This window comes from Pelodiscus sinensis, chromosome 2, assembly GCF_049634645.1.
Source record: "Pelodiscus sinensis isolate JC-2024 chromosome 2, ASM4963464v1, whole genome shotgun sequence".
In the NCBI taxonomy this organism is placed as follows: domain Eukaryota; kingdom Metazoa; phylum Chordata; order Testudines; family Trionychidae; genus Pelodiscus; species Pelodiscus sinensis.
The window spans coordinates 256,698,778-256,712,010 of record NC_134712.1 but is presented as its reverse complement, the minus strand read 5'-3'; the positions used below and the strand labels follow the sequence as shown (position 1 = coordinate 256,712,010).

At 47.9% G+C, this 13,233-nt stretch overlaps 1 protein-coding gene across 4 annotated transcripts in view; it reads left to right on the top strand.

The window, feature by feature from the left end:
- The window catches only part of SMARCC1 (SWI/SNF related BAF chromatin remodeling complex subunit C1), a 142,234-nt gene that overhangs the window by 67,544 nt on the left and 61,457 nt on the right, over positions 1-13,233 (top strand). For all 4 annotated transcript variants that reach the window (XM_075923022.1, XM_075923025.1, XM_075923023.1 and 1 more), the window contains 2 exons: positions 2,739-2,997; positions 3,900-4,061. In XM_075923022.1, the coding sequence (XP_075779137.1) occupies positions 2,739-2,997; positions 3,900-4,061 (421 nt within the window). The remainder of the gene's footprint in view (positions 1-2,738; positions 2,998-3,899; positions 4,062-13,233) is intronic.

The following is a 13,233-nucleotide window of genomic DNA, read 5'->3' as shown; positions in this document are numbered from 1 at the left end:
AGAGGCAGCAGCGTTGGGTGGCAGGTGGGAGTCAGTCCACAAGCGGAGCCGGTTTAAAAAAACAGCTTCCTGCGCAGACTGGCTCTGCCTGCTGCCCCGCACTGCTACCTCTGCTACAGAGTGGTGGAGCCCCTGTCCGAGGGGGAGCTGGGACTCCCCATGAACAGGGGGGCTGCTGCTGAGTAGCCTGTCTGCAGCAAGCCCCCAGACTCACTGTGGATAGAGGCTGCTTTGTGGCTGCATTCTGTGCCCTCCTCTCTTCCTCCCCCCCCACACTGGATGCTGTGGACAACTGAGGCTGTAATTTCACATTGCCTTCACTAGTGATAGAGGCAGCAGCATGGGGGAGCACTGTGGAGTTGATGCTGAGGGGGACCAGCTTTTAATCCGGCTCCTCCCCAGCGCCTGTCCCTGCCTGCTGCCTCCCTACCCCACTTTCTCTGTAGGAGGCAGCAAGTGGGGGCAGGTGAGTCCACAGAGCCAGCACGCGCGGGGATCCTGCTTGAAAGCCCACTCCCCGCATGTATCAACTACCATCTCTCCCTCTCATTCTCCACATTGCTGCCTCACTATCAGAGGCAGTAGTGCCGGGGAGGGGGGGGGGGGGGGCAGGTGGATCCGGTGCTCGTAGGAAGTTGGCTTTTAAGCCAGCTCCTTATGGGCTCCCACTTCCCTCCCCCTCTTTGCTGCCTCTGATACTGAGGCAGCAGGGTGTGGAGTATGTGCAGTCGACAAGATTAACAAATAAGCCCGGGCTTATTGGTTAATTTTGTAGTTGCCTACACCTTGACATTCCTAAACATTGCCAGTCACCACTGTGAAGTTCAAGTGCTCCAGCAGAATTTCATGAGTTGTATTTAGTCCTGATGAGAAATGATCCAGGAATGTTAGTATGGATCTTGGGTTTGTGCATAGTGACCAGGAGGAAATCTTCAGTCAGTACAGATAGTGTTCTTTCAGTTCAGTATCCTGGAGTTGGACCTTTGGTCTGGCACCAGTATGGCCATTCTTATGGATTAAACAGTCAGTTGTGGAAAATGTTGGATATCGCTGGAGGCCAGGTGTAGTTGGGCGATGGCTGTTCCCCACTTCTCTAATTTTGGTTATAATTATCACTAGGGATGTAAAATCCCATTTAATTAGTTAACTGGTTTAGCATTATGTTTAACTAGTTAACCAATTAAATGGGGGAAGGTGGTCTGGAGCAGCCCCCTCCACCAAGGGTGGCTGTTCAAGCCTGGGCAGAGCGGCCCCTGTTCTCAGCGGGCCCAGCCCAGACAAACACGTCCCTGGATACAGAAGAGTTTTTCCGGGATGTCTCTGGAATCCCAGAAAAACTCCTGCAGTCTAGCCGTAACCTCGCTGGGTTGAACAGGATGTGTGGGCTCTGGGGTGGGAGTGAGGGATTTGGGTGTGGGAAGGGGTGAGAGGTGCAAGCTCTGGGAGGAAATCTGGATGCAGGAGGAGGTGGAGAAGGGGACGCTGGCTCGGGGAGGGGGCCCTAGGCTGTGGAGTGTTGGGGTCAGATGGAAGGTTGGGGTACAGGAATTTGGGTTGGAGTATGTGAGGGTTTCAGGGCAGGATGGTCCAGTGTATGATGGGCTCAGATCTAGGCTGGGGGTGGTGGTACAGGAGTGTTGTTATGCTGCAGCCAGATGAGGGCTTGGCCCCAAATGGGGCTTTGTTCGCTAGGCTTCATTTTTAAATAAAATACTAGGTCAAATACAAAAAGTTTCTGCGTTGTCTTTATTTATGAGAAGGGCAGGGAACCTGTTTTGATTCAGGGGTCACTGACCCACAGAAAAGTCAGTTGGGGGCCGCTCAAGTGAGATGAAAAAAAATAACTCCTCCAAACCCCCCCCCCCTTCCCCAAGCCTCACTAATGTGACCCCAATTGTGCTGATGGGAGCTGGGGAAATGGTACTGAGGAAGGGTGCTAATGAGTGCTGGGGCAGGGTGCCGCTGGGGGACGGGAGAAGGGACAGGGTGCCAGTGGGGGCAGGGGACAGGGAGTCCCCCGCACCCACCTCCCTCTGGGACTCCCCTGCACCCGCCTCCCTCCAGGACTCCTCCCCTCTCCCCCTGCAGAGGAGGGAAGCCCCGGCATGCGCCTCCTCCAGGAATGACTCTCAACCCCAACCCCCCGCCCCCACCACGCCACCCCCCTGCAGAGAAGGGAAGCCCCGATGTGCACCTCCTCCAGGGACGACTCCCGCAGAGCCGGGAAGCCCCAGTGCGCGCCTCCTCTGGGGCTATCATCATGTCTCCTCTCCCTCCTCCCCCCCCCCCCCCCCAAGTTCCCGGCATGCCACAGACCTGGGGGGAGGGGAGCAGCCAGTGCACTTCCGGAACCCCCGGAAATGGCTCACAGCTGCTGGACTTCCGTCCACCCCTCAGGAAGCCGGCACTACCTCCATTGTCACTGGAGGTGGGTAGTGGGGCTTCTGGGGGGGGGGAGGGCGGGCCAAACGCCTCACGATCGACTGGTCGAGCCCTCGCGATTGACCAGTCGATTGTCATCGACGGGTTGGTGGCCATAGCCTATAAATTCAGCTTTGTGTTTGAGTGAGAAGTCCTCCACTTCCTAAACAATTGTTTGATGAAGATTCAACATTTATATGCTTCCCTTTCTTTATTCTCTGTTCTGTTTATGACCAGAATCAGTGGCTGCGAAACAAAAATATTTGTATTGAATTGTTTGCAAAACAGTTCTTAGTCCTGCTCTTCCTCTGTTGCAGGCTCTGGAAATGTACAAAGATGACTGGAATAAAGTCTCTGAGCACGTTGGCAGTCGCACCCAGGATGAGTGCATTCTCCACTTTCTGAGACTTCCCATCGAGGACCCTTACCTGGAGAACTCTGACGCATCTCTCGGCCCATTGGCTTACCAGCCTGTACCTTTCAGCCAGTCTGGAAATCCAGTAATGAGCACTGTTGCTTTTTTGGCATCTGTGGTGGATCCTCGGGTGGCATCAGCTGCAGCTAAAGCTGCTTTAGGTACGGGGTCACCATGGCTATCTTTCCTTGTAATTTTGTCAGACATGGTGTAACTTTGTGCTTTGTTGCTTGCTGCTTCTTGAACTTTAGAAAGATAAAATGCTGTCTTTAGTGTTTCTTCTGAAAACAGGTAAATATCTGTTAGAATTACTCAGGAAGGAGCTAACAGTATGGTTATTGTCTGCTTTGCATTTTACTAATGTTACTGAAATAAATTGACACACCTCTTTAGAAACCCTTCTGCTTTGGAAGGATGCCTTCATCCCCCTCCAGTCTGTTGTCTTCTATCATTAGGAATTGTCTAGTTGATAGTTGGCCCTGCCCTGAGTTCAAGGAACAGACTAAAGAACATTTTGAGGTCTCTTCTAGTCATACATTTCTATGACTATTAATTGGTTAATGTTCTTTGACTATTAATTGGTTATATGTGTCAATTACTACTTATTATCATCGTTTTGTTTAAATGTACATTAACAAATACTGCTACACCGTTAAATTGATTATTTGGAACATTTTACAGAAAAGATAAACATAAAGATCATAGCTATTGGATTTTGCCTCTATTAATTTTAAAATGTTGCTTTCCTGGTTATGTTACGTAATCATGATTGGATAGAAGAATTCCTGCATGCTCAGTAAGCGGTTATCTTCTTTCCTGTATGTAGGATAAATGTGCTACTTTGCAATTTTATACTTGGAAAGAGATGTTAACTCTATTAAATGTGGTAATTCGCAGTAAGAGGAGGAAATGAGCTTCCTTATGTTACAAGTGAGGAGGAACTTCAGAATATAATTCTCTCTAAATTTATTGTATTTATCTATCTGTGGCTCTGTAAAAACTGATTTGTTTTTCACCTGTGGCACGCAGACACCATAGTATTTTCTCTTTAATTCTTTAACAGAGGAATTTTCTCGTGTCCGAGAGGAGGTGCCACTGGAACTAGTTGAAGCCCATGTCAAAAAAGTGCAGGAAGCTGCAAGAACCTCTGGAAAGGTGGATCCAACATATGGACTAGAAAGCAGCTGCATTGCAGGCACAGGTCCAGATGAGCCAGAGAAGCTTGGTAGGTCATAAGTCTTGAATGCAGAAATTTTTGCAAATCAGTTTTATCTTTAGTACTTTTCATCAGTGAGAAGTAGACATAGATATATTTTTTTATAGACTAGGGTAAAAACCTGAATCTGTTGATATACTAAAGACTATCTTTCTCTTCTTTGGTCCCACCCTCAATTCTGTCCTTTTATAGATCATAAAGAGACCTAGACAGTTATAGAATAAATAATTGTGAGCAATAAGTCTTGCATATAGCTGCTTATAAATCAATTTTGTGTTAACAATTCTAGAAATGCTGCAGCTAAAGGTATGGCATATCTGTCTGCAGCAAAATTAGGAATTAGTGTTCAGTAATATTTAGGATCTTTTGAATATGTATATTTTTAAAATATACAACTTTCCTGCAGAGAACTTGTAAATGTCACCCTTTTATTCCTATTGCTAACATTTTAATATACAACGTTTTCAGTTTTTGCTGAAGGAAAAATCTTAAGCAAGTGTAAATAACAATTATCTGACATGACTAGTTGGTGGTGGTAGCTAGACCTGTGTTAAACCAAACAATAATCTTACTGATATACTCCCTCTTAGGAATGTCCTCTTTTTTGAAAGTTCAAACATGGTAACCCTCACAGACGTGCATACCAGTTAGTGTATCTGTATCAGTATCTACCAACTCCCGTCGTATTAACGTACTATATATTAATATGTTATTCAGTAACATGAGTTGGTATATGCTGATATAGATACACTTCCTGCCCGTGGGTGTCCTCTTTTTTGAAAGTTAAAATATGGTAACTCTAACATCTGTAAGAAATAAAAGGATTAAAAGGAAATTGATGAAAGCATACAACATAATAGGTGGTCTACAAAAGGTAGATTGGGCATGTCTGTTCTCCCAGTCTCAACACTAGAACAAGAGGACACCAAGTGAAATGAAAAAGTAGGAAATTGAGAATTGATAAATGCCTTTTCACACAGTGCATAGACTGTGTATCTCATTGCCATAGGAGGTTCAGAAGGGGTTTTATGCTTATGTAGGTAATTAGAATATCCAAAGGTGTCATAATAAATTATTACCAGGGCTTGTCAAATACACTCGCCCGCTCACCCATGGTGAGTAGATTTTACCAGCTGGCGAGTGCAAGGACGGACTGGCCCAGTGGGCCGTTGTGACGGGCTGGCCGAAGCCCGCACTACGGGCGGCGTGGCCCCATCCGATATGCCGGCCGGCGGAGGAACACAGCGCTCTTGGGAAGGGGGAAGTGCGGTGATTCTTGCCACGGGGCTGCCTGCGTGCAGCTCCAGTGCGAGGAGGTGGAGTGGAATGCCAGGATGCTGGCGTGACTCGGCCCCGCGGATTTTAAAGGGCCGTGAAAGCTCAGCTCTGGCCACGTGTCCCTGGGAGCTGGCTGCGGCGCGTGGCGCAGCCAGGCCCCGCCCCGCCGGCTCCAGTCCTGCCACAGCCCCCCTTTGTCTCTGCGCTGCTCGTTCCACATGCCACCCCGGGCCCCCTGCTCTCCCTCTTCCCTGCGACCCTCTGGCTCTGCACTGCCCTTGCACCCCGCACCCTGCTCCCCCCGATCCCTGCCCCCCCCAGCTCTGTGCTGCCCATTCCCTGCACTGCCCATAGACACTGCCACTGCCACTACCCCTCCCGTTCCCCATGTCCCATTCCCTGTGCCTCCACTGCACCCTGCTCCCCCCAGTCCCTGCATCCCTCTGGCTCTGTGCCTCTCGTTCCCCATGCCACCCCTGTATTCTCCCACTGTTCCCTGCACCCCTCTGGCTCTGTGCTGTCCCTGCACCCAGCTCCCCCTGTGGGTCGGGAGTGAGGGGTGCTTGTCCACAGGGAGGAGCTGGACAGGACAGGGAAAAGGCTGCTGTGACCCAGCAGCAGTGAAAGGGAGAGTTCACTTGAAGCACCTTTGCCTTTATGGAAAAAAACGAATGAAAATGCTATTTGCTATTTATAGGGCTAAAATGCTGGGACAGAAAGAAAAACAAACAAAAAAAACCCATTGCAAAATGCAAACGTGTAAAAGACAACAAAAGGGGGGGGTCAAAAATGTTTTGCTTGGGGCAGCAAAAAACTTAGAGCTGGCCATGGGAGAGGGGAAAGGGCTGGGCTATGGAGAGGGGAGAGGAAAAATATGGGGAAGGGGCTTGTGCTGAGGGAAGGGGGGGAAGGTACCAAGGGACAGGGGTGCAGGAGAGACAAATGCCAGGGGGCCAAATGCAGACAATGAGGAGGGGAGGTGTCAGTGGGAGGGGGGACAAGGTGATGCTGGGAGAGGAGAGGGTAAGGGCACTAGGGGCTAACGGGGGGTGGGTTCTGGGAGAAGGCTTGAAAGAAGGGGTGGGCATGAGGAAGGTGGGGAAGGAGCAAGGCATCTGTGAGGGCACAGGGGCATGAGGGGAACGGGGGCAGAGGGTGGTGAGGGGGTGGATATCAGGGAAAAAGAGGGCAAAGGGGGCAGGGACAGTGAGGGAAGGGGGAAACACCAGGATGGTGCAGGTGCCAAGGGATTCTGGGGATGAAGCAGAAGGGCAGACACCTGCAGGAGAGGGACCAGCACCAGAGGAGAGAGGCAGGGCAGGTGTGTAGAGGGAGATTTTAGGAGAGGGGATGAGGAGGAGTAGGTCACATGATCAGAGTGGGGCTACTGGAGGAGTGGGCACGGGGGAAGGAAGGGCTGGTGGAGGGGGGCAGGTCTCAGGAAGGTTGAGGGCAGTGAGAAGGGCAGGAGTCAGGACATCAGAGGAGGGTGAGGGGTTGGGGGGCAGCAGACACCAGGGGAGCTGATGGAACAAGGGGAGGAGACATGGCAGCAGAGAGAAAATGTAGAGGTTTAGAAGAGATTTATTAATAACTTGGGTAATCTTTATTAATAATTTATTAATAATTACTGTTCTTAAATTCCTAATAAGAATATGCCATTAAAAAAACACTTTTTGAGGGGGAGGGTGGTGAGCCCCTTTTTTGTCTGGCGAGTAGGGTTTTCCATAATTTGTCGACCCCTGATTATTACCATTTAGGAAGGAGCATATTTCAGAGTTTAAGCCAGTGTCTATCTGTAAATGGGATGAAACCTACTCTGGAGGGCAAATTATCCCATATCTGCCTAGTACAGAGTTCTCAGACCTACCTCTGAAGTCTCTCATACCAAACAGGAGGGACTTTGGTTCAGATCCATCATAGCACTTCATATTTTGCAAGATTCAAAATGAAAACCTTATCACTTGGGAGATATCGAAGCAGACTAAGCAAAATAATTAAATATTAAGAACATAAGAATGGCTGTACTGGGTCAGACCAAAGGTCCATCTAGCCCAGTACCCTGTCTGCCAACAGTGGCCAGTGCCAGGTGCCACAGAGGGGGTGGACCGAAGACAATGATCAAGCGATTTGTCTCGTGCCATCCATCTTCAGCCTCTGACAAACAGAAGCCAGGGACACCATTTCTATCCCCTGGCTAATAGCCTTTTATGGACCTAACCTCCATGAAATTATCTAGCTTCTCTTTAAACTCTGTTATAGTCCTAGCCTTCACCGCCTCCTCTGGCAAGGAGTTCCACAGGTTGACTATGCGCTGTGTGAAGAAGAACTTTCTTTTATTAGTTTTAAACCTGCTACCCATTAATTTCATTCGGTGTCTTCTAGTTCTTATATTATGGGAATTAATAAATAACTTTTCTTTATTCACCCTCTTCACAACACTCATGATTTTATAGACCTCTATCATATCCCCCCTCAGTCTTCTCTTTTCTAAACTAAAAAGTCCTAGTCACTTTAGCCTCTCTTCATATGGGACTTTTCAGTGGTGGAGTCAATACAGAACTCTTCCCTTCGTTTTTTATAAGAGAAGAGTTCTGCATGGACTCCACCAGTAGCAAAAGTGGTTCCGATTAGATGAGACACAATACCTTCCATGTCTGTGCAAGCTATGATACAGTTTCCTGGATTCTGTGTCTTTGTTAACATATAAGTACAGTACCTCCCTGCTCTAGAAAAAAAAAAAAGAAACATGACATAATGTTTTTTCATCTCCACTCTGTTTCTATGACTTCGTGCCTGATTGTATTCTGAATACAATATTAGAATGCAGTAATTATGAGAAAATATTGTTTCATTAAATCTGAAATGAATATGCACAATGTGTATTGGCTAATGGTACTTTTATGCTGTGTAGTTTGGGCCATTGTTAGACCATTCTTAGATTTTTGAAAACTCTTTGGGTATGTCTACACTACAGCGCTAATTCGAACTAACTTAGTTCGAATTAGTTAATTCGAACTAAGCTAATTCGAACTAACGCATCCAGACTAAAAAACTAGTTCGAATTAGCGTTTTGCTAATTCGAACTAGCATGTCCACATTAAGTGGACCCTGAACCAGGGTTAAGGATGGCCGGAAGCAGTGCCGGCAGGGCATCAGATGAGGACTTAGAACGTGCAGCTGCTGCCTCAGGCTAGCCGAGGGCTGTGCTTAAAGGGACCCGACCCCCATCCCGGACAGACAGTTCTCAGGGGTGCCCCACTTGCAAAGCAGTCCTGTCTTGGAGTGCCCTGAGTGCCCACACTGGGCACATCACAGCACTCGGCCATCAGACCGGCTGTACTTGCCGCAGGCTGCCATCTGAGGAGAGAGGGCAATTGGGGGGCTGCAGGAGAGCTTCCACCCCCAGAAGCCCGCAGAGCCAGCCCAGTCCTCCCCATCGGGGGCTCATACCCCATTCCTCCCTCACCTCCTTCCACTTACCTTTCCCTAGCCCCCCTTCCTGATGTACAAAATAAAGAAAACGTGTGTTCAAAAATAGAATCTCTCTTTATTGAACAAAACTCGGAGAGACTGGGAAAAGGAGGTGGGAGAGGGGAGGGCAACTAAAATGATCAGAGGTTTGGAACAGGTCCCATATGAAGAGAGGCTAAAGAGACTGGGACTTTTCAGTTTAGAAAAGAGGAGACTGAGGGGGGATAGGATAGAGGTCTATAAAAGCATGAGTGGGGTGGAGGGGGTGCATAAAGAAAAGTTCTTCATTAGTTCCCATAATAGAAGGACTAGAGGACACCAAAGGAAAGGAATGGGTATCAGGCTTCAACCTAGTAACAGAAAGTTGTTCTTCACAAAGCAAAGAGTCAACCTGTGGAACTCCTTGCTGCAGGAGGCTGTGAAGGCTACAACTAGAACAGAGTTTAAAGAGAAGTGAGATCAAGTCATGGAGGTTGGGTCCATGGAGTGGTATTAGCCAGGGGGTAGAAATGGTGTCCCTGCCCAAAGTTTGTGGAAGGCTGGAGAGGGATGGCACGAGACAAATGGCTTGGTCACTGTCTTCGGTCCATCCCCTCCAGGGTCCCTAGGGTTGGCCGCTGTCGGCAGACAGGGTACTGGGCTAGATGGACCTTTGGTCTGACCCAATACGGCCATTGTAAGCTCAGGGCTCAGGGTCGGGGGTCTCAGTGGACCACCTTGATTTTCATGCACACCTGCTCCTGGGTGGCCAGGCTGGCAGCTCTCCTGCCCTAGACGGCCACTTTCCTGTGCCTAGTGTGGAGGTCGTGGACGAGGTCCACGATGTCCGCACTAGCCCAGGTGGGTGCCCGCCTCTTGCGGTCCCGGGCAAGCTTCCGGGAGCCGCCAGCCTGGTCCCGGGAAGAGGGGGAGGGCTGGGGGGCATCGGGTGGCTGGCTCGAGCTGTGCCAGGTGCAGGGTCTGCTGGCTGGGTGCTGGCAGGCTTGCACCTGGCACGGGCACCATAGCCAGCCCGTGCCCCTTTAAGGGGTCCGGGGCCGGGAGGGGGGCAATAGAGTTTCCCTGGTGTTGGCCAGAGTGGCCACCAGGGAAAGCTGGGGAGGGCTAGCCTCCCACTAGTTTGAATTAAGGGGCTACACATCCCTTAGTTCGAACTAAGCGCTCCGCTAGTTCGAATTAAGTTTGAACTAGCGGAGCGCTATTGTAGCACCTATCAAAGTTAATTCAAACTAATGTCCGTTAGTTCGAATTAACTTTGTAGTGTAGACATACCCTAATATAGTTGTAACTATCACAGTTGAGCTGAATTTCCAATGTGTGGCTGCTTTTGCTTATTGAGTTACTTCAGTAGATGCTCTGGCACATAATATTTTAGGCTATGATTATTCATGCTACAAAAATTGTCCTCAATAGCACAGATGTGTAGAAGTTGTACAGCTGTTTTAACCTCCTAGAATACACAGAAAATCCCTGTTTGAATCTCCTTTCCACTAAAAATTAACTGTTCTTTAAATCTCATTCTTAAAAAGAGAATGTAAATTGTGTAACTCAGTTTTCTATTTAGTTCCTTAAACCCTGCAGCATAACTGCTCTTTTTGCTTCTGTGTGGTTTACCACACAGTGTACCCACAGGGATTCTGCTATAAACCCGCTAAAATGAAAAAAGATTTTAATCTTTAAACATTCAGTAAAGATCTGGCAGCACGGTTAATATTTGTCAGTAAATTTTTAATGTCTCAAATTCTCTGTTCAGCATTGTTTGGCTGGTGTCTTGTTCATCCCACCAAAATTAATTTGAGAGTGAATTCAGGGTTTGTGCCAGTGAAGCATATTTTATACCAGAAAGATGAGCATCATGTAATCTGGGTACTGTGCAAGCTTTGCCTCAAACTCTGCCAAAACACATTAGGCCTTGCCTCTTGTTACCTGTTACTCCAGGCCTGAGCAGAGAGTGCAAAATTGTATAGTGGTTTTGTGAGATGAATTCATAGAAACTAGAAGCACAGTGGTAGTCTCAACACCAACCTGTCTAATCCTCACTTGGTATCTGAAGTAGGTATACGTGGACCATGTGTACTGCTTATTTTTAAAAAGTACTTAGGTTTAAACTGGATAGTGTTGAGTTTAAACTAAGAAATACCGCAAAATACCTCCTGAATTTCATATTAGGCTTGTCAGGTGTTTTTTTTTTTTTTTTAAGCAATAGAAACTGAAATTAGCAAACTATTCCATAGTGCTCTGTCACCTCTTGTCAGTTCCACACGGTGGAGCAGGGCAGAGCTGACTTGGAGGCTCATCGAACTCTGAAATGATGTGACCAATACATGCTGAAAAATAAACATCATGGCATCTGAAATATCTGCTTCTCCATGTCTGTGTCACATTGTTTTGTCATGTAGAATTGACAGGAGAGAGAGCCCTCTGAATCCATTAAAGGGGGAATGGTCTTATTTTTCTTAAGTGAGTCTTGAGTAAAACAAATCTAGGTGTTTTCTTGCTTGGTTTAAGGTTAAATTAGCAGTTATATTAAAATTATCAATGGATTTATGTTCATTTTTAACTGGAGTGTTACAGTTTGCTAATAAGTCTTGCGCAGCAGGATTTGAGCTTAGAGGAGTGGGCTTCTCTGGAGCCTGAGCCATGAAATGTCTTAGTTATACATCATTAGTATGTGACACTGGCCCTACAGTTGCCCTTTTCTCCACTAGTTGCAAATACAGATTTTGTAGCTTTTGCCATTTAATAAGGGATGTGGAAAGCAGACAACCATAACACGATTCTTGTGGACTGGGTTCTATAACTAATACTGGGCTGTTACAGTTAATGCGATTTGTATTGGGCTGTGACTAATGGAATAAATTAGGACAGCAGCAGATGGTTCTCCCTGGGGGAGCTTTACAACAAGAGTGAACTGGGTCACTCGACAATCTGCATGGCCTTTCACCTCCAAACAGCATTGCAGGAGAGGGCGCAGAGGAAGAATCTACCAAGGTTGCACTACCAGCGATGTTGTTAATCAAGTACAGTACAGCTGTATGGCATACATCTACTGGAAAAAGCTAGCTGTGCTTGCATGCTTAGAGCTGAAGTATTACGCCTCAATATGTCACCCTTGAAAACTAAATTATCTAGTTAGGAATACTGTAATTAAGATTCATTAATTGATGTAATCTAGGATTAAATTAGAGCTCCACTAGTCTTTTGAAAACTGGTTTTTAATATTGATCTATTTCAGTGTCACATTAGAAATGTGATTGGAATAGACTGTGGGAGCTACTGTTGATTTTCTGTATTCAAAGCTGACAACCAGGTTTCTTTACATCAGTGCGTAGAGCCATTGTAGATCATTACAGAGTCTTGAATGGATCACATTGGTTTAATGGCTCGGGAGCCAAATATGACTCAGTAGGGCACCAAATGTAGCTCTTTTGGCATATTTGGCTGCCTTGTGTTCCAGAGCTGGAGCCGGGCTGCAGGGTGTAGCGTCCGCACCATGACCCTGGCTCTGCTGTGTGGCCCTGCCGTGGGAGCAGCCATACAGCCATCACATGGCCCACCCTGCCCACAGCTCCAGTCCTGAGGAAGAGCTGAAGCTGGGGTGGGGCTGCATGGTGGAACCGGGGCCATGGTATGGCGCTGCACACCGTGTCCCAGCGCTAGCTCCAGCTCACGAGGCAGCCAGAAATGCCAAAAGAGCCATATTTGGTGTAGGGATGTAATAGTAGAGTTGATTAACCAATTAACTGATAAGCAAAAGCTTATTGGTTAATGCTGTAGACTACATGCATTTCTCCCCCACACACCAGTACATTTTTAGCAGGCTGACCAGCAGCCTGACTCAGTCCTGACTGCGCCAGGTCCAGGACCTACCCCTGCTGTGGCTCTGCGTTTCAAATGTGTTGGGACCTGGGCAGGCAGGCAGACCAGCTCAGTCCTGGCTTGCGCTGAGTGTAGGACCTACCCCCGCTGTGGTTCTGCATTTGAAGTGTATTAGGAGCCAGACAGGCAGGCAGCCAAGTTCAGTTCCAGCTTGCACTGAGTCCGGGAGGGGAGGCCCACCCCCTGGACAGGGGCTGCTGCTACCCTGTGCACAGAGGCAGCAGTGCAGGGTGACAGGCAGCCGGTCTGCAAGGGGAACCGGTTTTTAAACTGGCTCCTCTCGCGGACCAGCTCCTGCCTGGCACTCCACGCTGCTGCGTGGAGAGGCAAGGGGCTTCTCAGGAGTGGGGCCAAAGTGCAGTCTGCCGGCCCCACCCCCAGTGGCTATAAAACAGTCAAGTAACCAATAAGAATTCATGAGGTTAATCAACTGTTCAGTTAACCGATATTTAACATCCCTAATTTGCTGCCCTACTAAGCCATGTTTGGTTCCCAAGCCATACATTGCCCTATATATTACTTGATATAGTATACCGTGACTGTAGTTGGA